The sequence below is a fragment of the Aspergillus saccharolyticus genome, assembly GCF_003184585.1.
Source record: "Aspergillus saccharolyticus JOP 1030-1 unplaced genomic scaffold BP01scaffold_55, whole genome shotgun sequence".
NCBI classification, from domain to species: Eukaryota; Fungi; Ascomycota; class Eurotiomycetes; order Eurotiales; family Aspergillaceae; genus Aspergillus; species Aspergillus saccharolyticus.
Window position 1 is genome coordinate 27917 of NW_020290665.1, and position 22155 is coordinate 50071.

The following is a 22155-nucleotide window of genomic DNA, read 5'->3' on the forward strand; positions in this document are numbered from 1 at the left end:
CTCTGGATGTTGATCATCGTTGGTGGAAGCACTTACCGGCTGGGTTACCCGAATCAGAATACTGTTGATCCCGCTTCGGTATAACGTATCCCCGCAACGGCTATCCTTCCTTCCGTCTCGCCTTTTCACCCGATAACTTAATCTCCCCAAACAATTCATCTCATGCCTAGCGGTGCCTTCATACATTTGTTTACTTTTTTGGCGTTTTTTTTTTCTGCTGTTGTTGATATGTAATTTCCCGCACAGACACACTCTCTTTTCAAATCCTCCCTAACCTTCTAAAACTCACCAACATCGTTGTCTCAAATGTCTATCTCCAGCCATACCTATCCTAAAATCAGGAAGTCATTTCCTCTCCGTCGTCGTTGCCGCCCTACCTCCGTCTAAACTCCGCGCCCCCCCCTCCCCCCGCGAGAAACCATCACAAATACTATAGACCCACCTCGGTTGTGTTCCTGTCTTCTCAGACCGACAAACAATGTCCCCCACCAAGAAACGCATCATCCTCGAGAAATCCCGCACCGTCCGCCGGCGGTACCAGCGCAGCAACAAGCGGCTCCAGTTCACGGCCTCGCAGATCGCGCGCATCGAGCGCGAGCAGGAGCGCGAGCGCCGCGCGCAGCACCTCCGTGATCGGGACAAGAAACGCATCGCCAACAAGAAGAAGAAGGCGGAGAAGGAGGCCCGCGACCGCGAGGAGCGGCGGCGGCTGGGGCTGATGGGGCTGCCGGATCCGAATGCGCCGGTCGTGCCGTCGAGTCAGCCTTCGCTGTTCAGCTTTATTAAGAAGCCTTCTATTGGTGGTAGTGGTGGTGGTGGTGGTGCTGCTGCTGCTAGGGGTGCGGGTGCGGGTGAGGGTGTTGGGGAAGGGGATAAGCTTTGTGATGTTGATTCAGGGGAGAGTAGTACGGAGCTTGAGGATCTTGATCTCGAAGGTTGGGAAAGTGAGTCTCTCACGGCTATGGAGGATGGGGTGGTTGATGCGAAAGTGCAGGGTTGGGGCCGTGATGTGTCTCTTGGTGAAAATGAGGAGAGCGCTGTTGCGGCTATTGCTGCTGCTGAGGACAAGCCTGCCAGTACGGATGACAAGCCTCGTTGGGAGGATGATCAGGTGGAGGAAGATGAGTTCTCAGATTGCTCCATCTTTGACTACGAGGATATCATCGGGAAAACCGAGACCGTTGCGACTGATGTTTTAAACACGAAGGAGGTCGAGAAGGCTAAAGAAAGCATAGACGCCAAGGATGCAATAGACACCACTGTCATAAACACCACCACGATAGACACCAATGTGGCTGGCGTGACTGCGATAGACACCGCCGCGATAGACAGCAACGCCGCAATCACGGATACCCTCCAGGCAAGGCCTGCGATAGAGCAAAGAGCTATATCTAGCTGGTCGGCAAGCGACTCATTTCAGGATGAAACGGCACTTTTGTTGGAAGAATTGGGCCATGAGTTTGACACCGACGAGGAGTTTGAACAGGCGCTGGGCGCGCTGGATGCTGTATAAGCCAATAGACACAAATGCATTATGGAGACTAATGCATGCAACAACTCGGCTTCCGACCCGATGCGATCCGCGCATATCGGATGGCGGCCGCGGCGGGAGCCCCTCGTCGGGTCGGGCGGTGATAAGCTGGGCGGCTAGCGTTCCCCGCCCGCCCTTGTTATCTGCAACTGTTCCGACGGATTGTTGCAAACAATCCGCGTGGGAAGCTCGGAGCAGATGGAATTAATGGTGGTTGGACAACACGATTGGATATACGGATATGGCAGGAGGAAAGATTGCCGCAGCAATGGGAAATGGTCTGGCTGGGAGCGTTGAACGCTGCAAGAAGAGGACGCGAAGTTCCCCGCTTGTGCCATGACGTCGACCCCGCTCGAGCTTCCTTGAGCTCCTGCTTGTCAATCTTCGGATCACACGATTTTCGTTCCTTTCCTCCCTCTTATTTTGTCTAAACTAGCAAGCAGTTTCCACCGAACAGCTGTGAGCAGCCAGAAAGACACATCATGCCTACCGTCACCGTCAACAACCACGGGATCTATTATGCCGACTCCCACCCGGACGGAGCCCCAGCCAACGGCTCTACTTTCATCTTCATTCACGGGCTAGGCTCTTCGCAGAACTACTACTTCCCCATCCTCCCATTCCTCACCGATCACCGGTGCATCACATTGGATACTTATGGCTCCGCCCGCTCGACCTACACCGGCCAGCCGGTATCCATCGAATCCATTGCCGCAGATGTGATCGCTGTACTGGACGCGTTGCATGTGCCTCAGGCCGTGGTTGTCGGCCATTCCATGGGTGGACTGGTGGTGACCCTCCTGGGGGCCCAGTATGCGGACCGTGTGAAGGCCGTAGTGGCCGTTGGTCCAACCCACCCGTCGGAGAAGTTGGCGTCTGTCATGGGCCAGCGCAGCGAAACCGTTTTGAACTGTAAGCCTCTGCACTTCTTTGCTGGAAATCATATATGCTAACGGGCAGTAGCGGGCATGGAACCCATGGCCAACACCATCCCCAGTGGTGCCACGGGCACGCGCTGCTCGCCGCTCGCCAAGGCCTTGATCCGCGAATTGATCATCGGACAGAACCCCAAGGGATACGCCGCTCTCTGCCAGGCGATCGCCAATGCTCCGGCTATTGACTACTCGGCCATCAAGGCGCCGTTTTTGTTGATCGCCGGCGAGGAAGACAAGTCGGCTTCGCTGGAGGGGTGTCAGCATATTTTTGATCACGTGTCGAGCGGGAACAAGAAGATGGAAGTGTTGTCGCAGATTGGGCACTGGCATTGCGTGGAGGCGCCGGAGGAGGTGGGGCGGCTTGTCAGTGAGTTTGCAGCTGCTTTGTAGATGGTAGACTGAGTATAATGGAGTCTGTGGCAAAGACTCGGCAATAGGCCTGGTATCAAGCTTAGGGTAGTGACCAACGACCCAGTTGGACTATGACATGACTCGCGAATGAAGCATTAGAAGGAATTGAAACAGTCGGTATCATATGAATTACTATATACATAAAATGAATCTCTCCTACCAGGTACAGCACACCTGCTAATTCTCTCAACCATGTACACCCAACCTTCTCACAAGAGAAGGGGTCTAGTTTGACGCGGGCGCCGCCGCCAACTTGACATCATACTCCAACTCAAGACCAGCTTGAGGGTCGTCCTTACGCTCGACAAAGTCCACAATCAGGGAGTCCTTGACGGCGAAGACCGAGTCATTGGTGAGGTAGGGGTCCTTGCGGTCGAAGATCTGTGTTGTGAGGGGTTTGTACCCTTCTTGGGTGGCCTATCGTTAGTATTGTTAGCATCCTGCTTGTTTAAAAGGATTTGATGAAACAAAACGTACAATGATATGGATATGCGCCGGCCGGAACGGATGCCGGTCCATCAACTCGAGGAGTTTTCCTGCGGGTCCTGACGTCCAAGTTAGCCAGAAAGCTCTGCATCCCAACAACACCCGCCCGGCACATAAAAATACATACCATCATCAGGAACAGGATACGGCGTCGGCCGCAAACAATAAAACCCATAGCGCCCATTTTCATCCGTCCGAAACTTCCCCCGCAGATTAAACTCCTCCTGCGCGGCGTCCTGCTGCTCGTACAGCCCGTTGGTGCTCGCCTGCCAGACCTCGACCGTCGCGCCCACCAGCGGCTGCTTCGTGGCGTGGTCCACCACCCGGCCGTGCATGTACGCCATCTCGCCGTCCGCGACGGGGGTGCGCACGATACTCTCGCCGTTTTGGCGGTAGGGGGTGTCGGCGCGGAAGAAGGGGCCCAGGATGGCGGTGGCGGTGGGGGCGTCTTGGGCTTCGGAGGCGAGGGTGTAGGTTATTTCGTCGACCAACCTGTTTTTTTTTTTTTGTTTCCTTGTGAGTATGGGGGTTTGTTGGGAAGAGGCTGGGGGGAAAGGGGGAGGGTAACTTACGATTCCAATCCTATCACATCCGTCACAAGTTGTCCCTCATTCCGTTTGTCGTCGCTCATTTGACCCGCCCAGTTCATGAAATTCACGGCGGCCATCCACTCGTCAACGGTGACTTCGTTCTCGCGGGCGAAATCGTGGACATGGCGGATCAGTCCGGTCATCAGTTGGCGGAAACGCGGGGTCGTTTTGGGGCCCATTGCGTTGATGACATTGTCGGTGAAGGTGGGGTCGAAGCGGTGGGGGGCGGACATTTTGTTGGATGTGTGGTCTGGGGGGAGAGGGGGTTAGATGAGGTGATAGAGAAGAGGATGAGATGAGAGGGATGCTGACGCGCTTGACGGAAGGTGATCAGATTATATCGGTCCTAAATACTTATAGTTACATTTGCTGATTGTCGCTTTCCTCTCGACGGCCCCGGATTTGAAGGCAACGTATGGTGATTGGCTTCGGAAGCGGATCGTCCCCCGCTTCTATCCCTGGAGAGACTTCGGATCCCTCCATTTCCGATTTCCCCGCAGTTGGCTTCCGATCATTCTTCTATTACTTGCTCCCGAACACAACATTATGATTGAGTTATACGGAGTACACAGTAATGATTTGACCATATGCACAGTTTTAGTAAGTATATGGCACTACTTGCTCCCGTCGGACTTTGGGCCTCCCTTTGGATTCCGGCGCCGACTCCATTCCGCCGGCCACTCCTGCACCACCGCCCCGCGCTCCCAGATCGTCCCCAGCCGCCGCTCCACCACCGCCTCAAACACCTCCAGCGGCACCCGGCCCTCGATCCCCTCACTCAGAATCACCCCATTCTCACTGCGCCAGAACGGACACCCTGCCTCCAGCGCCTTCACCAGGTCGATATAGATCAGCACCTGCGCATCGCGCCGCATCCCCGAGATCACCTGCTGTTGTTCGCCGACCACCCCGCCCTCCTCTTTTTCTGCCGCCGCCGCAGCGCACCGCGCCAGCACCACCTCCCGTGTCGGGCCCGTCGCGAAGTGCACCTGATTACGGCCCATACACCGCAGCCCGCCCGACTCGAGAATCAACGGCCACGCCCCGTGGAAGGTGCCGTGGACAACAGTGGCGGGGAGTTTGGACCGGTCCCCGTCGAGGGTGAGGCGCTCCAGAAGTCCCGCGGCCTCGACGCTCTTGATACTGTGGCCCTGGGTCGCGCGGATGAAATAGTGGGCGGGGTCCTGGTCTGTCGTGGCTGCTGCTAGGGCGGAGACGGTGGCTGTTTCGGTCGCGGTTGTCGTTATATCCCCTGTTGTAGCTTCCGGGGCCGTAGACGTAGACGTAGACGTAGACTCAGAAGTCGGAGGGAGGTAAAGCAGCCCAAACCGCTTCTTATCTGAGCTGGCCACTGCATCCACAATCTCGGGGAATGTGACCTTTAACGATTTGAGTTTTCGCCATGCGAGCTAGAATAGGGTTCGAGTCAGCTTGCAGCACCATCCCAAAACCAATTTCTTTCCCCGACAAAAAGAGAAAAAGGGAAAAAAAAAACACACCAAATCCCCAACAGAGGCATATCCCTGCGCATCCATCTTCAGCCCTTCCTTCTCCGCCGCATGCCGCAGCACAAACGACATAGCCTTGGAGACGGTGATTTGCCGGCCAGTCTTAGGATCATGGTTCTTGTTTCCCGTGCCTCCAGCGCTGCCTCTGCCGCCTCTGCCGCCCTTTCTGCCTTTTTGGTTGGGTTGTTGTGGTTGTGATTGCTGTTGTTGTTGTTGTTGCTGTTCTTGCTGTTGTTTCGGGTTTGGGGGTTTGGGGGTTGCGGTTGCGGTCGCGGTCGGAGTGTCATTGGTGGATGACATTGTTCTTCTCGTTTGTGTTTTCGGATTCTTCGGTAGTGTTGGTGTAGGGTCTGAGTTGGAGGGAGGTGGGGAGGAGTATTCTCTGCTGGGGGATTGTTGCTGCTGTTGCTGAGAGAAGGGGAAGCGGGTGGTTCTTCGGTGGAGTGCGTTTTCTGTCTTTCGGCGGAGGGTGATGGCGCGGGTGGGGGACAAAGGACTTCGGATAGACAATGTAGAGACCGGAATCCGTAGGAAGCAGCGACTGTCCATTCGGTGTTGAGCTTTACTGGAGCCCAGGAGGGTGCGAGCTTCTCTTGATGTGTAGGCTAGGGGGAGTGGTGAAGTTGAAAAGACGTGCGCGGGTGAGTGAGATGAGCTCCGGGTTGGCCTTGCGCCGCAGGATCCCCCAGATGGTAGCGAACTGTGAATCTACCTGGTTATCTTCTCGGAGTACTTGTTTCAAGCAATCTTAGCCACTAAACCTTAAATCCCAGGTTTCAATTGAATGATAAGGCGAATGAACTCCATTGCTATTGTAGCTTGAGAACTTTTCCCCGTGGTCGAATTTGACAGCATCGGCGGCGGCGGCGGCGGCCCGACTTTGATTGTGGCAGGTCCAGTACGGAGTACTCACTCCATACATTGACTACAGTCTACACTACTCATACATACTCAAGTTTACTATTAAACTTACTCATGCCTATCGCTATTAACGGCCCATCTCGTGATGCTAAAGCTAAAGGGTATATTAAACAGTAATCATCGATCACAAATACAGCTACACTCCGCCACCGGACAGACCTTGTGCTTCGCGAACCACTCGCGCGCGTGATGCGCATGGAAGCCGTGGTTGCAATTGATACAGAACACAATAAACCGCCGCATCAACTCGGTCTCGCTCGGCCGACGCGATTCCGTCCCCGCATCGGCCGCCACGTACGCCTTGGACATTGGATCGGGCGACCCCAGCCAGAGCGTGCACACCCCGCAACGGGGCATATGTCGACCGCACCGGGGACACACCGTGCCGGACATGGCGGCCGTCCCGAGCGGGTTGCCTGCCGTCGGGTGCACCACCTCGCCCGTGGCGGACTGGGTGAGCTGCGACGAGGCGTCGTGCTGCGTGAGCGGTCGCGTGCAGTAGTTGCAGGTGAGACTGATCTGCTGCCGCGGGGGTTCCATCAATTTGCGACCGTCCCAGGTCACGGCGAACTTGCGGGATCCCACGTCGAACCGCGCCCGTTCCAGCTGCAGTTTCCACGAGTTGATCTGCCACCGGTATGTCTCGCGCCAGGCCTGGAATTGAGTCCGGTACGGCGCATTGTTGATGAAGCGCGGGACGGTGTAGCTCATCGCGAGCACCGCGGTCTGGATGTCGTTGAATTTGTTGATGTAGGACTGGAACAAGTCCATGGCCGAGTGGCCCAGACCCGTTAGAACGACGCCCTCGATATCGCCTTGTCGAATGACTTCCTGCGTCGTTTCGTGCAAGTACGTGGTGAGGTCGTCGTCCGGCAGCCAGCGCAGGGCGACTTCGATGCGATACCGCAGCGGGAGCGTGGTCTCCTGGATCACCGAATGCCAGTCTCCTCGACTGACAAGCGCGAGGATCGCCCGCGCGTACGGGTCCGTCAATTCCTTGGCGATTTCGGCGCAGGTTTCCTCCCAGTCGGAGTCGGTGTCGCCCTTGACGGCGCCGGCAATAGCCATAGCGAGTAGCTTGTGCGCTTGCGTGGGCTCGTGGCTTCTTAGTGCCAGGTATGCCAGCTTCGGCTCGTCCTGGAAGATGGCCAACGCGGCTGCTTTCGTGTGCTGTTTCTCTGCCGATAGAGTCTTGACTAGCTCTTCCAATTCACGGTGGGATTGCGCGGCCCCGCAGATTCGAAGGCACAACCGTCGATGCTCAGCATAGTCCGTCTCGCAGCCTTTCGTTTCCGGTAGGTTCAGCTGCTCGCGAACCAGATGGACGATTGTTTCGCTGATGTCCGACGGTGAGTCTGAGCTAACACGCCGAGCTTCCAAGCTCTCTCCTGTTCAATGTTAGAACTATCGTGACGCATACAATGTCTCCTTACCTAGGTCGCTGGTCCACACATCGTAAACGCCCAAGTAGTTCAGATCCAATCCGTCAATGATCATGGATTCATTTGAAGAGTCAGACCGTGCCCCTAGACAAGTTAGCGAGCCCGCAACCGCACAGCGATAAACATACGTTCGATCCAATCCCAGAAGCCTTGGAGACACGGATCATCCGCCAGTATCCTCTTATTCCGCGATTCGTCATAGAGATAGCCCTCCTTGCATCGCAGCCTACTAATGGACAGTAACGTCAATGCATCTTCCACGGCAAGAGGTTCGCCTGACGTGCCGAGCGAGATGGCACGCTCTCTTGCCTTGCGGCTCGAAAGCGGACTCTCCGACCGGACTTCTGGCGCGTCACTCTGAGCCGACACCCTGGCGCGCAATTCGCTCACAATGTCCGAGATGCGAGTCTCCGGATTGTTGACCGGAGGGCTGATCACTTGGAAGTCGGAATCATCATCACACGAGCCCCAGATCAAGGAGCCTTGCGACGAGAGCCGCACCGGAGGCGAGGGCGGCTTGGACGTGACGATACTGATCTGCCCCGTCCCATTCATCGTGATCGCGCTAGGTTCGTTTCCGGAGCTCATGTTGAGAAAGTCGAAAGCCACCACCCTGTCCTCCTCGGCATAGCCACGGGTCGGATGGTTGAAAGGACCGACAATGTCCCGCTCATATTTGGTATAAATCTGTTCCGGATAGCTGCAGGCCGAGCCTTGCCCCAGTGTCTCGTCGACCGAAGACCGCATCTCTTCTGCCAAGTACTCCTTAGCGATGTCATACGTCTTGAGATGACCCGTGTTGGCCAAGGCCGCCAGACAGCCTCGCTTGGTCCGGGAGAAGCGTAGGCTCCAGATACTCGACTTTGGTGCAACGGCATTCTTCAACTCCAGCGCCGGGCCAGCCTGGCCGGCATCGAGACCGGTAGCCGCCCCCACAGCCGGCGTGATGAAGCGCGACCCGATGCGCCGATCCCAGACGCAGATCACCGGATCATTCGTGCCCTGGCATGAAGCGATATAATTCTCATCCAGCCAGTTGATAGCCAGATTATGAACGCAGCGCGTTGGAAACTGCAACGACGGGTTTCCTGGGCCCTCTGTACGAAACATACTAAATCAGCTAACCCACCCATCACCTGTAACATCATCTCTATCATCATGCCCACCAGCGAGATCAAGACGAAAACAACAAAAACCCACCTCGAAGGTCATAGATTCTCACAAACTGGCCCTTCACGCCCGTGACTAAGGTGTCCGGCTGATCCCTGAAGAACTTGATACTGGTGATCGGCTCGGAGCTCGCCAACTTGCGCAGCGGCTCCACAAACCCCTTGGTGGCGGGGGCCTTCATCGTCAAGCGCTGGTTGACGTCCCAGATGTTGAGGCAGAAATCATTGCGGACGCGGTCCAGGCCAGCAGCCAGCAAGCCGTGCGTACTAAAGGCCACGGCGTTGCAGTAGCGCTGGTGGCGGATGGGGAAGGAGAAGGACTCCTGGGCCTCGCCCGTCATCCGTAAAATGGTTGCGTCGCCCGAGGACTGGCCCACTGCGACCAGCGACTCGTCCATGGGGGACCAATCGAAGGCCCGGAAGGCGGGCACCTTGGTGTGTGTCGACAGAACCTCATGCTCGAGGCGGTGGTGGCCGTCGAATGCGGTCACCCGGCACAGGCGGAAGGCTTTGTTGACCACGTCCACGGACAGAAAGTGCTGCTCGCTCGTGGTAGAGGACGGAGACCACCGGATGGCCGTCTCCATTTTGGCTGTGCTGTGCTATGCTGTGCTGTGTCTCTCTCTCACACACTCTCCACTTGCCCCTCTCCCTCGAATAGTTTGGGGGCAGAGGAGGGATGGGATGGGGTTTCCCAATGAGATAGATCACCGATCTACAGAGTAGACTGCTACCCCTGTGTAGCAAGGCCTGCCAGATGCAGCAAGACGTATCTGATGCGTCAACAGCAAACCCCCCACACCCTGACAGGCACTGCTGCCGTCCACAAGTGGGTAAAGGAAAGTGAAAGCCGGGGCCTAGATGTAGTAGCCCATTGGGACACACCGGAGACCAAGGTGCGCTACACCGCGACGCGCAACCCGCCGCGTATCGGAGGTTGAGTTGAATAGACAGATTAAAAGCGATGCGTAGCAGCAGGAAGTAATAGTAGTAAGTAGTAGCGAGTAGTAACAGCAGTAGCTTTACGGAGTAGTTCCAAATTCATGGGCGCGTCATGGGACTGCCTTCGTTATGATTGGCTGCGACGGGAGATTCCTCGGCCCGAGCAAAAATCCGAAAGATACTATCAAATCAATCGCCCGATAAAGTAAGTCAGTCAATAATTTTTCCATCCAAATTCCAGATTCTCCAAATTACTATAAACCAATTTCCCAAACCTGCGAAACCTCCTCTATCCCCCACCTATCCTTCGAAACCTTGCCCCTCCCATCTCTACCTCATCTAGACAAAAGCATCAGAAACAATGCCCCGCCCATACGACCCCCGCCCCCACAAACGCAAACACGACGACGACAACGACGACGACGCCGCGGCCGGCCGCAACAAAAAGTTCTCCGCCCGCAAGAAGTTCCCCGTCAAGGAGAAGGATCCGGATTTTGTCTCCGTCAACGAGCTCAAGAAGCGCATCCGAGCCGTCAAGCGCCTGCTCGCCAAACCCGACCTCCCCGCCGATGTGCGCGTCACCCAGGAGCGCGCCCTCAAGGGGTACGAGCACGAGCTCGAGACGGAGACGCAGAACCGGGAGCGGGATGGACAAGACGCAGAGCGCAAGAAGCAGAGTCGGGAGCGGAACAAGATGATTAAGAAGTATCATTTTATTAGGTTTTTGGGTATGTAACACTTCCTTTTTTTTTTTTTTTTTTTGTACCGTGACCCGCGCAGCTCTTCTAACAGGTTTGGTTGTTTTTTTCCTGTCTGGTGGTAGAACGCAAAACAGCCACCAAAGAAATTGCCCGACTCGAACGCCTTCAGAAAGCCCTGACGGAAAACACCGAGCTGGACGCGGCAACCAGGGACAAGAAGCTCGCGTCCGTGGCGAAGAAGCTACACGTGGCGAACGTGAATCTCAATTACACGATTTACTTCCCGTTCATGGAGAAATACATTGCTTTATATGCGGATGGGAAGAAGAGTAAGAAACCGGCAGATGGGGCGGAGGAGACGGAGCCAATCGAGGCAGATGATGCAGCGACGGTAGCGGAGAAGAACGCCATGTGGAAGACTGTGGAGCAGTGCATGAAGGATGGCACGCTGGAGGCTCTGCAGAAGCGCAACATGGACCAGGACAACACCGCCGAGACGTCAGAGTCGGCAGCCCTCAAGTCAGAGAAGATTACGGATAAGAGCAAGAAGACTTCGCGCGATACTTCCACGGAGAAGAAACCGAGCGCGAAAGCCAAAACAGACGACTGCACGAAGCAGAAAAAGTCGAATGCCAAGCAGGACGACTACGAGATGCCTGATGCCGGTGAGGAGAGTGACGGTGGATTCTTTGAAATGTGACGGAGTGGGCTATTGCTTTATCTGCCAGCGTTGATGATGCATTTGCAGGAGTCGGTACTTTCTCTCGTTATGGTTTCTGTTACTCTCAATCTCATACTGGACAAACTGGTTTTATCTACTCGTCAGCCATAAGATACCCAAATCAAGACTATTACTGGTGTGTTGCAATTGTTCACTGAGGCGAGGCATTAATTGTTTTCATTGTACTCCGTAGTCCGTAGACCTCACTGGCAAGAAGACATTAACACATGAACAGTCCACCACCGAGCATGTCTCTAATTCAAGAGCACTTTAGCACTTTGAGACAGGTCGGCGACCTTTGTCTCTCAAAATCGGTCAGCCTAAGACATCGGGCTGGCCCTTTCAAGAATCTTACAAGGTGACGAATCAGTTTGAACCCGGTGTGATTTCCAATCTTCCTTGCTAAATGACCGACAATATGATTCCACCCAGTCCAACTCCGAAATTCTCCATCCACCGTCTAATAAACCAGTCGCAAAAGAGAGCCGGTGCGCGACGGAGTACAAAGCTCACGACACCAGTCCTGACTCCCGAGACAAGAACGCCCAGATCCCAGCTCAAAGAAAACACGCCAGTGAAAGACAGACGAAGAAAGAAACCCAGCACGTCCGGCGTAAACGAATGGTCCTGGTTCATCATGTTCGTATATCATAGCATAGCTCGCCTAGTGCGGACAATGCTTGCGAATGCCCATAGCATGACCACCGTCCTACCACCCCTGTTCCCCAACACTTCTCGTTTTGGTGACAGACGATGCCAGGTCTTGTGGCATACACCAAGACAAAAGGTTGCCAGAACCTATGAGAAAAAGTAACAGAGCCCTGCAAGGGCCTTGAGCCCGCAATGCGACTCTTGCGAACCCAGTTTTCAGAAGAGAAAGATAGTATGTGCAGGTGAGCCCTTCACATGACTGTGCAGCCAGTATTGCTCTCTGTATGGCGACGACGTCCTGCTCCCAGGGCGGAGATGTCTCCAGTTCCATACGCAGCAGCCTCTTCGTCGACTTCATTGTAAATTCTTTCCGCCTCGCGAGCTCGGCGTCGTCGCCTGCGCATGCCGGAGCCAGTGGTACCCGCCTCCTCAGTCGCCATCATGTAGTCGGCCCATTTGCGATCGAGCCGAGTCGCTGCTGCGAGATCACCGCGGAGAACTCGCTTGTTGTGCTCATTCACGGTCATCTGCCAGCCATAGAAACACTTGAGGTGGATGATCTCATTCGGATATACAGGAGGTGGGGGCGGGGGCGTGATGGAAGATGTGATCATGGCTGGGGATCCCGGCACCTGGCCTTGTTCCACCGTCTGTGCCACCACTGAGACGGTCTGAGGGGGTTTACGAGACCGTGGGATAAAAGCATTGCTCGAGAGTACCTCTTTGACACCGGCCCAAGTCACATTGCCGCAATCGAATACGACTAACCGCAGACCAATCTGAGGCAGATTCTCGCCATAGCCCCTCTTGCGTACGCGAAGACTGGCTTCCATCAGAGTTAGATCAGACACTCGTGTGTTGTCCATCTCAACAGAGCGAAGAGAAAGACAACTCTTCATTATCGGCAGAGTTCCTTGGTCTCCAAGAAGCTCACAGTAACTTATGTTAAGGTGTTCCAGGCGAGGAGCGCATGGTGACTTGGCAAGCTCGATAAGCGTTTGATTGGAGAGCCGGGTCAACTCTTCGAGTTCAAGGTGTGTGAGACGAGGGGTGGTCTGGATAATGGGGATGACGGACTCATCGGTGAGGTCGGAGCAGTGGGAGAGCTGCAGCCCTTGCAGGTGAGGCACGTTCCAGGCAAGACTCTTCACACCACGATCGGTGAGTTCAGGACATTGGTGAATGTCCAAATGCTTGAGCCGTCGCGGAGGGACGATCGGCCGATCCAAAAGCACGTCGATGTCCGGGTCGATGCCATGCATCAAGACCTTCAAGCTCTCATCGGTAATGTCCGTTCGGCTAATGATCAGGCGGTCCAAGGTGTTTCGCTCAAACAACTCCGCAGCGAAATCGATATCGTGAAAGCCACGGATCTCGCTAGCTCGTAGATCTCTCAGCTTCGGGCAAGCGACCACCACTTTCTTCAAGCCAGATGTATCGACGCTAGTACACCAAGAAACGTTCAGAATCTCCAGCTGTGGACAGGATTGGGCAATGATCTTCATGGCGGAGTTAGTGACGGTGAGCAGTCCCGATAGGTTGATGTATTCAAGGCGGGGGTTCCGCAATAAGAAGTAGTGGATCGTGGATTTGTCCACACGACACCCTTCCAGAGAGAAGTTGACCACGTTCCGACACAAGTCGGTGATTCTTTCGCCCTCTGTGCGCCATGTATCCTTGAGTTGAACACAACCCCGTAGGTTGAGGTCTCGAACAAAGGGACCACCAGAAGTCATCAGTTTCACGAGACCCTCACTAGGAATGTCGCGGTAATACTCCGTCGTATCGACTTCACTCCAGAGCTGCCCATCGTAGCACATTGCATTCCAAGCTTTGGAGACGGCGGATAAGCGAACAATCTCTCTTGGTGTGAGGTACCTAAAGATATGCATCTTGAGTTCGTCCGGCAAGTTTCCCCAGAAATCGAAGACCTTCGGTTTGGGTGGTGGCAGCGCAGTGGTAGCCTCAGTCGTGACGTCGGCCATACTGATTGCCAGTCCACGAGAAACCGGTCGCAGGTCCTGAGGCAAAGGAATTGTCTTCGACCCGGAAGCATTGGGGGACTCAGAGGGAACCACCCGGATGCGAGCGGCGCCTTCGAAGTAATCGGTCTGAGGGGCAGTGGCCCCAGGAGTCACAGACTGCGCATTGAGTCCCCCGTATAGCTGCGATGAGCTCCCATTGCCCAAGCAGGGGGAGTAGACTGTTTGCGAAAGCGAGATGCAGGACAGGGAAGCTTTTCCCTCGCGGCGATACCCTGTGGAAGCGGATCGGCCGCGCCTGGTGAGACTCGGACTGGACGAGATACGTTGGAGATTCTGGAGCAATTTGTGACGACCCTTGAGTTTCGGGGGCTGTTCCAAAGGAATTTGACCGGTCGACGAAGCCGGACTCGAAGGTGAAGGACTCTCAGTGGTCGACCTGATGTCGTCGGAAGATGCGGTAGCCATGTTGATATTGCGGTTCGCGGCTTGCCAAGTAAGTGTCTTTGGGCTTCAATGGAAGAAAGTCCTAGGTAGGTGTAGCGACGCAACACAGTATCAATGCAATACGACCGGATGCTTTTCAGCGCCAGAACGCAAAATGCCGCGACAGACGACGAAATCCTAATTGCTCATAATGAATCCAGCCAGCCGATTCCTGAGATGGTGGTTATCTTATCGATATTGGCGATAACCACCAAGTAGACACACCCCAAGCAGCAGAGAAACGCCAGGCCTCCAATCCTGCGAATGAACAGGCTGATTGCTCAGGCTGAAAAAGAGAGAAAGGAAAGGGGGATCAAGATCACCCGAGCAGCGAAACAGCAGCAGCAAGCGACGACAAGGTGGAGGTGGGTTGTCGTAACGACTGTACCATGGGACTCCGAGACCGCGTAACCCGGGGAGCCGAAGCAAAAGCCAGCACGACGCCTGGCTTGCAAGCGGAAAGTCAGGAGAAGTGACAGGTTGACTTCAGTTGTAGACGTCACGCAAGCATCATCCAGGAATAAAGTGAGTATCGATTTATGCAACCGGTGAACTTGAATTGGGCTGTAGGATAAACTAACGGCGGAGGGAAGAGAGGAAAGGAGGAGGAGATGGGAGGGGAAAGGAAAGGGAGAAAGAGGGAGGAAGATACAGGAGAACAAACAGTAGGATAGATAGTGTTACTGTTTGTGACAAGAAGGCAAGGCGAGAAACAGAGGAGGATTGGCAATTCCAGTTAGAAAATCACGTAAGGTCAGGTCAGCCGACGGGGAAGGGCGAGCCACACAGCCTTTTGAAGGAGGTTGACAGGAAGACAGAAATATAATTGCTCAGTCAATAGTAAGTGGCTGTGACAAACAGAAAAGAGACAGAACAATGATAAGGCCGCGAATAACACACGCCCTCCTCCTCTCTGTCTGTCCGGTCTCTTGTTCTTCTTACCCCACAAGGGTGTCTCTGTCTTATCGGTGGATGGCGGCGGATTCCCACTTATCGATTAACAATTAACCATTACTAGCTTCCCCCACTTTGGCTGCTGACGGTTTGGTCACGGTTATTACCGGGTCAGATGGCCGGTCGGAAGATCAGAAGGTGGCCGGGCATGACCCCTTTCCCACCAAAATTGATAGCAGAGATAAAAGATAATGGGCAAATGAAGGAGACATAGACACCATACTGTCAATGGTCATTTGGCGCTTCATTTATTGGATTAATTCTGCGAAACTTTTGTCTGATAAGCAGCTGTTGATCGAGATCGAATGGTCGGGCAATTTTGGTGTGGAAGTACTGTATGCACTGTAATACGAGTACTTATGGCACTGGGTGCCGACGAGGAACAAAATGCCTCGCCTACCGCCTAGACAGATCGAAACAGCCATCGCCATCACAATTCCCTGTTCCTTGTCGGTCTGTTGCTCCATCGTGAACCCCACTGGGATGATTGGGCAAACTGTCAGTCTCCGTACTATTCTTAACAATTCTCCTAATCCACACTCAGTCTGGACTGTACTCCGTGCTCCTGCATGAACCAGCCACTGCATTGATTGACATTGACTCTGAACCTCAACCTCACCACGGACGGGGAAATCAAGACTGTCGCTTGATATTCCATCCCACCTGAGACTAATCCCCCCCGTTCCCCATTGTCAAGACCAGGAACACTCCCGAGTCCAAATCAATCCTTAGCCCGGACCCAGACAGAGACACAGTACTGTGGGACAACCAATGGAGCACTCACTGCATCCCCACACTCCAAGGAGTGGCAGTCAAGAGGCGAAAACGAATCCATCCACCTTCCGAAACTCCGACTTGTCGGAAAATCGGATTCACAGTTCACAAGTAATCCTCCGACTCCTCCGTATACAGTAAGTTCCTGGCTAATCCACACGGGATTTCCATTCCTCCCATGTCTTTTTCCCCTTGCAATCACAATCACCAATCTTAGGGGTTAGGATTCTCGATGGGAAACCAACTAGTGGGTGGGTAGTGCGTCCTCGAAGTACTCCAAGTCCGAACAAACTTTCACAAACTACCTACACAGTAACCCATACGGAGGAATTCACCTGTAACTCACCCTCGCTTTCATCTTTGCCCCGCCCAGTTTCCGCCGTAGAGCTCATGTACTGTAGTTACACACCTGAGGGAAGAACAGGCGGAACACACTGCAGAGGGGGAAAGGGGGGGAGGAGGAACTGGAATGGATTGCCAGTTTGCCTCCTGTGATTATGGGCCCAACGCCACCCAGGCGGAGACACTGCCGTCCACCACACGGAGTCACTGTAAGTGATCCTGCATCTTACTTGTTACCAGGGCTGGTTGCCCTCTTTGTTTCGAGGTTTCCGGGGGATGCCTTTTTTTCTACTTTACTCTGTACGCGGACTGTGAAGAACAGGGGTGTATAGGTATTGACACTCAACTCTCTCTCTCCCCTTGGAATTCTTGTTGTACGCGAACCCATGTCGAGACGGCAGAGAAGAGACTATAATTCCTCTGGTACTTTTCAACCGAACGGACCCTCCGAAAAATGGAACATAGAAGGCTGCTCCGTCTCCCACATGGCAAAGAAGCCAAGACGCTGCTGCAGATTAGAGGCTACCGTTGAAATCAAATGAACCCGACTAGAAAAACTAGCCCCGAATCCCCCGCTTTTACACCCCCGCACTGAGATCGCGCTCAAAGAACATTGACGAGCCAGTCAGAAAAGTCGTACTGTCTGATCTTTTAAACTACCTAGGTAGTGTCATGTCTCATTCCCTGTATATCGGTCTAACCTCATTTCTGTTTCACAGCATTTGAAGATCCACTACCGCCGTGGTGATGGGTATCAACCGAGAAAAGTAAAAAAGAAAAAGAAAAAGAAAAAAAAAAAAAACAAAAAGAAAAACAAAAGAATAAGTTCATCCAATGCATGCTGCTCAATGCCCATATTGTGCTCCTAGGCCATGCACGCAAAATAGCTGTTGAATCCGGTCCAAGCCATATCGCAAAGTAAAACACAATAGTATCTTCTTTCTAGCCAAAGAGAAGAATTATATGATGATGGTGGTGGTGGGGTATCTCAGCCGCAGGAACCTGCTATACAAACCCTCCCCGCCGCGGACCGACTCAAGCCGTTGGTCGACCAAAGCACCCAAAGGGTCATGCGAACTGAATTTAGTCATGATTGTTCTCCAATGATATGGCATCTACCACTCCTGTACCGGATATTTTCATCTTCAAATGCGACCGAGCAATCGTAAATCTCGCACACCTTTGATCTCTCAGCATAGCAACAAACACTGTCGTTGCGGCGGGATTGTCTAAGCAAGTCGCAGGCAATGTTAGAACCGAAACGTTTGTCGTATGCGCATTCCATGATGAGAGCCCGTGATTCCGCCTGCCTCAAACCAGCTGTCCCGTACATCGCTTAATTTTCGACCATCCATGGGTGCTCTAAGACCTCGCTGACAGTCATCCGGTTGTCCACATCCCGGTCGAGCATTCTCCGAATCAGGTCGATACAGTCTTCAGAAAAGGGTAAGAATGGAACCCGAAGAGGGTGGTCAAGGATCTCGTCGACATTGTAGAAAGGATTCTCCTTGTACACAATGGTATACAGAAGGATGCCGAGGGCCCAGATGTCTTGCTCTTTGCCACGATAAGATTTGCCCTGAAGGACTTCGGGCGCTGCGTAATCTGCAACAGAATTAGTATCATCTTGTAGAAATCGGTCTCAACGACGGGACCTACCAATTGTGCCTACGAATACATCGAACGGCCCGTTCTTGATGTAAGCAGCACTTCCAAAGTCAATCAGCTTGATTCGTCCCTCGCCGTCCAAGATGACATTCTCGTCTTTGATGTCACGGTGAACCACGAGTGCCTTGGTGTGCAGATGATGAATGGCAGAGACAACTTGGCGAAAAATGTTCTGGCACTCTGACTCGTCCATATTGACCTTCAATTCGATGTAGTCAAATAGATCCATGCCTGGCAGCCCATGCGGTGTCATCTCAATATAATAATTGATGTCGTCCTCAAAGAATCCTTCCATTTCCACAATATTGGGGTGCTTTAAGCCGTCTCGCCGGAGAAAGTCCAAAACATGAATCTCCAACGGCACGGTTCCTAGTCGACGATCCCGAGTCCACGTATCGACCAGAATCCGTTTCTTGGTGACATACTTCAGCACAACCTTCTTCGTAGGAATCTTCTTTAGGCGGGCGAGTTTAACCTCCCCATAAGCTCCCTGGCCCATCTCTTCCAGTATAGTATAATCAGCAATGGTTCGCTTTTTAGGCGTTTCCTTCGCGCTCGCCGGTCTCACTTCAGGTACCGGCTGCACAGGTTTATCTGTCAATGGTTGAGAAGCAGCTTCGCTCAGCTGCTGACTTAGAGTGGACGTGGGTATTTGACTCTCAACCGACGTCTGTTCATTTATATAAGGATGCGGGCTAGAAATCGGTGTGGGCGTCTCCGACAAAAGGACTGCCGAGGGGCTCTCAGCCCCCGATGGCACCGATTCGAGGGGGGAAGGGATATTAGACCTCGGGGCTGCCGAGTGGATATGCCGCGAATAAGTCACCCACAAAGCATACACGAGTTCGGTGACCGCAATTGGAGCGTCGGATTCGGATTCCGTTTCATTGACCTCCTCAATAGATTCTTTTCGCGGCTTGGTGAAGATGGTACCGCTCTTGGCCACGCGCATTTGGACATCGACCGCTATAGACGACCCATCGCGATGGGTAGCAGCAAGCCCCGAAGGTTCCAGGAGGACCGAAACCACGTGAGCTTTTCCACCCTCTCGAAGTATAGACAAGGTTCGTGCTCTTCGAAAACTGGGTTCTGGAATCACTATGCCGTCTACAAGAGGAGCTCTTTCCTCCTCGACAAGCACACTTAACAAGTCATCAAACCCAGGGATCAAGTCATTAATATGCAAACCTTCAGGTCGCTCATGACCAAAAAGAGCGGCAGAGAACACAGAGTTAGAGCTGATGATCTTCAAAGTCGACGAGGATAAGACCATCATGCCAGCAACATGAGGAAAGCTCGAGATTCGGAGCGACCTGTTCCCGTCTCCCTTGGTAACAATTGTGGGAATGCATATGCCGGCAGACGTGCGGGAAGCAAAGTATTTGGTTTCGGCCACTTTCGCGAGACCGGTACGCATGGAACCAGCGAGACAGTCTGCAGGAAGGCGGGGCAGCAATTCTGTGATCCGTTCACCAGGCTTCACCGCACTGTGACCCCAGATCCTGTCCACATCACCATCGACCTTCACAATGTCCCAAGACTCGTTGCATGTGACTGTCACGACATCCTCTTGAATCTCCTCGATAACCCAGATCAAGCCCCCACGTTTCTCCATCACCCAAATGCTAGCAGATCCTGTTTTACCGTTGCGCTTCTTGATAGGCACAACATCGCCACAAAGGAGCACTCCGCGAGATTTCGTTGGAGGATGGTTCAATTGTCTGGTGCTGGAGCCGTATCCATCATCGGTTTGTGCTCGTCGGGGCGGCCTTGCTCGAGAAGGTGGTTTACTCAGCAATTGCGCTGTTACTCCGTTGCCCATGCCCATTGTTTTGGTATTCGCGGGCTTCAACCGCGTCCGTTCCGGCGAAGATTTGAGCTTTGAGGCGGCGTCAGTGTTGGGGTCTCGTAATTTGTTTTCGATCCAGTCCCGCCGGTCTTCTTGTACGACCTCCAATATGCTTAGTTTGCGGAGCTCCGCTTGGGTAACACCAAATATGAGGCACGAGATATCATTCGCCGCCAAGATAGTCCACGGCTCCTGCGATTCGGTCCGGAACACAGCCTGCGATGCTGGAGTCCACTTGCTGCTATGGGTATGTAGCACAGGCACGGGGAACCCGTACCCAAACGTGGAAGAGCTGGTGGGAGACAAAGGGTCGGTGGTTGTGTAGGGTGCTAGAATCTTCATCAGCTTGCCCCGGATAGCGGTAGAACCAACTTCGGTGTTAGTACCTTTTTTAATGCTTACGCGCCTAGATGAAGGGTGCGATCTCATTTCCTGCTGCTGTGATCTCGAGTCGTCCGTCCCTTGCCCTGAGTAGCGCGACTGAGCCCCCATCGAGCCATATTCCAACGGCACCTCTCCAAATCTGCCGGCCGCAAGTTGGGGTTCTGTAAACGCTCTCTCAAAGATATTGTTACCGTCCACATTAGCAGGGCCCGTCTGTGGACCCCGCGTCAGACCTGCGTAGTGGTATCGGTCCTCCTTAGCCAACACATTCGTTCTTGTTGAGATATCGACCACGCTCTGGGTATCCGAGTCCCCGTCAGCGCGTGCTTGAGCAGCAGCCAATGCAGGGCTAGTGCCAGAAGCCCAGCCAAAACGATCGCGCATGAAATCGATGGACCTCTTCAGGATGTTATGCCGATTGTGAAGCAACTCCTCCGATTTCTGTGCGAATGAGAACGAATGCAGGGACTCGCACGGGAAACGATGGAGGTCCTCCAAGGTCTCAATGTCGTCGCTGGCAAACAGGCGAGTGGGATGGGCGCGGGATGACGAGGCGGAACGTGGTGAAGGCGAATGGCTGCGCGATGCTACCGGGCCGAGCGATGAGACGGAGATGTTGGGAAGGGTGAAAACCCGCGATGATGGTTGCTGACGTATGCGATCTAGACCAGATGGGCCAAGTCCATGTTCATGATCCAGCAGAGAAGATCTGTAGAAGAGGAATTGAAATCTCTTTTTAGTCCCTGTTTGCGGGTTTGCGCTAATGCAGATTGATGCTGCCGACCAATGCAAGGGACCATCGTCATTCACTTACCTCGAGAGATGATCGAAGTTGGACGAAATACTTTCCGAGCGGGAGCATCTCATTGAATCTTCCGTATGGGTGGAGAGGCGTCTGATAAAGGGATCCTCCTCGGGCGACTGTGAAAGGGGTCCCAGCGGCGACGACAATGGACTTGCATCATCTAATAATCCTCGATGTGAGGTTAGCTGCATTTCTTCCACTCTCTGGGTTCCTTTTTGAGTCTCTGCTCTCTGCCCGCCTCCTTATCTCTGGTTCTAACCCTTCGCTACCCATTCAGAAGCACTGATGCTGTGTTGTGGAATGAAGTGGCTAAATGGTTCCGAGATGCATGACAAAAATGTGGATAAGGAACGGCAGTGTCGGTCGTGCCGAACTGGGGGTCTTGGTGACTGGCCAGAGGGTCGCTTGGCATTTCTTTCGACTGTTGGTGCATTCGCACTTCGCTTCGAGGATCACTGTTGATTTGGAACTCGGGGCTGGGCGCTTTTGGGTCGACAGGTATCGTCATCGTCGTATAGACCTACCACATACGCTTCTCGGAACCAGGGACTTTCACATGCCGACATTGATACAACTGAAGATGGCGAGAGGGCTTGCAATGCTAGAGGAACAGAGGGAAAAAGAGACTGTGGACCTGGGAGACTAACCGTCGAAATTGTAGGACGAAGAACCCATATTTCCCCAAGGTCTGGAAGTGTAGAAAAGACAGCACCGATCGGACCGATTGATAACTAGCGGTTCAAGCCGGTGCACCGGGAAGGATAACGAATAGAGAACTAGGGTGGGAAGGACGGTGTCGACTAATGCTACATGGGATCACAACATGTGAAACATGGGAAAGAGATTGGTCTCTTGTTAATGACGAGAGCTGGGGAAGTGAGTGGGAGGAAGGGAAGGGGGGGG

General features: G+C 53.7%; 8 protein-coding genes across 8 annotated transcripts; 3 read left to right on the forward strand and 5 right to left on the reverse strand.

The window, feature by feature from the left end:
* Positions 1-164: 164 nt before the first annotated feature.
* Positions 165-1521, forward strand: BP01DRAFT_350180 (uncharacterized protein). Its single transcript, XM_025573787.1, has 3 exons — positions 165-800; positions 897-1210; positions 1361-1521. Exons 1-3 carry the CDS (start codon positions 479-481, stop codon positions 1511-1513), a joined length of 789 nt encoding a protein of 262 aa, XP_025426923.1. The 5' UTR covers positions 165-478; the 3' UTR covers positions 1514-1521.
* A 115-nt stretch (positions 1522-1636) lies between these two features.
* On the forward strand, positions 1637-2989 carry BP01DRAFT_360809 (alpha/beta fold hydrolase). Its single transcript, XM_025575996.1, has 2 exons — positions 1637-2443; positions 2495-2989. The coding sequence occupies exons 1-2, from the start codon at positions 2014-2016 to the stop codon at positions 2854-2856; spliced, it is 792 nt and encodes a 263-aa protein (XP_025426924.1). The 5' UTR covers positions 1637-2013; the 3' UTR covers positions 2857-2989.
* On the reverse strand, positions 2979-4304 carry BP01DRAFT_360810 (intradiol ring-cleavage dioxygenase). Its single transcript, XM_025575997.1, has 4 exons — positions 3936-4304; positions 3491-3855; positions 3355-3422; positions 2979-3294 (listed from the first exon to the last, which is right to left on the reverse strand). The coding sequence occupies exons 1-4, from the start codon at positions 4184-4186 to the stop codon at positions 3103-3105; spliced, it is 876 nt and encodes a 291-aa protein (XP_025426925.1). The 5' UTR covers positions 4187-4304; the 3' UTR covers positions 2979-3102.
* Positions 4305-4567: 263 nt separating this feature from the next.
* On the reverse strand, positions 4568-5761 carry BP01DRAFT_307056 (tRNA 2'-phosphotransferase; the record flags this gene model as incomplete). Its single annotated transcript, XM_025572270.1, has 2 exons — positions 4568-5362; positions 5453-5761. The coding sequence occupies 2 exons, from the start codon at positions 5759-5761 to the stop codon at positions 4568-4570; spliced, it is 1104 nt and encodes a 367-aa protein (XP_025426926.1).
* A 697-nt stretch (positions 5762-6458) lies between these two features.
* BP01DRAFT_395458 (uncharacterized protein) lies at positions 6459-9981 on the reverse strand. The gene is made up of 4 exons (XM_025578397.1): positions 9025-9981; positions 7953-8921; positions 7816-7908; positions 6459-7770 (listed from the first exon to the last, which is right to left on the reverse strand). The coding sequence occupies exons 1-4, from the start codon at positions 9578-9580 to the stop codon at positions 6500-6502; spliced, it is 2889 nt and encodes a 962-aa protein (XP_025426927.1). The 5' UTR covers positions 9581-9981; the 3' UTR covers positions 6459-6499.
* Positions 9982-10172: 191 nt separating this feature from the next.
* On the forward strand, positions 10173-11488 carry BP01DRAFT_328782 (Efg1 domain-containing protein). The gene is made up of 2 exons (XM_025572957.1): positions 10173-10663; positions 10759-11488. The coding sequence occupies exons 1-2, from the start codon at positions 10297-10299 to the stop codon at positions 11334-11336; spliced, it is 945 nt and encodes a 314-aa protein (XP_025426928.1). The 5' UTR covers positions 10173-10296; the 3' UTR covers positions 11337-11488.
* A 771-nt stretch (positions 11489-12259) lies between these two features.
* On the reverse strand, positions 12260-14458 carry BP01DRAFT_369456 (F-box domain protein; the record flags this gene model as incomplete). Its single annotated transcript, XM_025576553.1, has 1 exon — positions 12260-14458. One exon carries the CDS (start codon positions 14456-14458, stop codon positions 12260-12262), a length of 2199 nt encoding a protein of 732 aa, XP_025426929.1.
* A 3424-nt stretch (positions 14459-17882) lies between these two features.
* On the reverse strand, positions 17883-21314 carry BP01DRAFT_307006 (serine/threonine-protein kinase; the record flags this gene model as incomplete). The annotated part of the gene is made up of 3 exons (XM_025572268.1): positions 17883-18151; positions 18206-21156; positions 21262-21314. The coding sequence occupies 3 exons, from the start codon at positions 21312-21314 to the stop codon at positions 17883-17885; spliced, it is 3273 nt and encodes a 1090-aa protein (XP_025426930.1).
* Between the last annotated feature and the right edge of the window lie 841 nt (positions 21315-22155).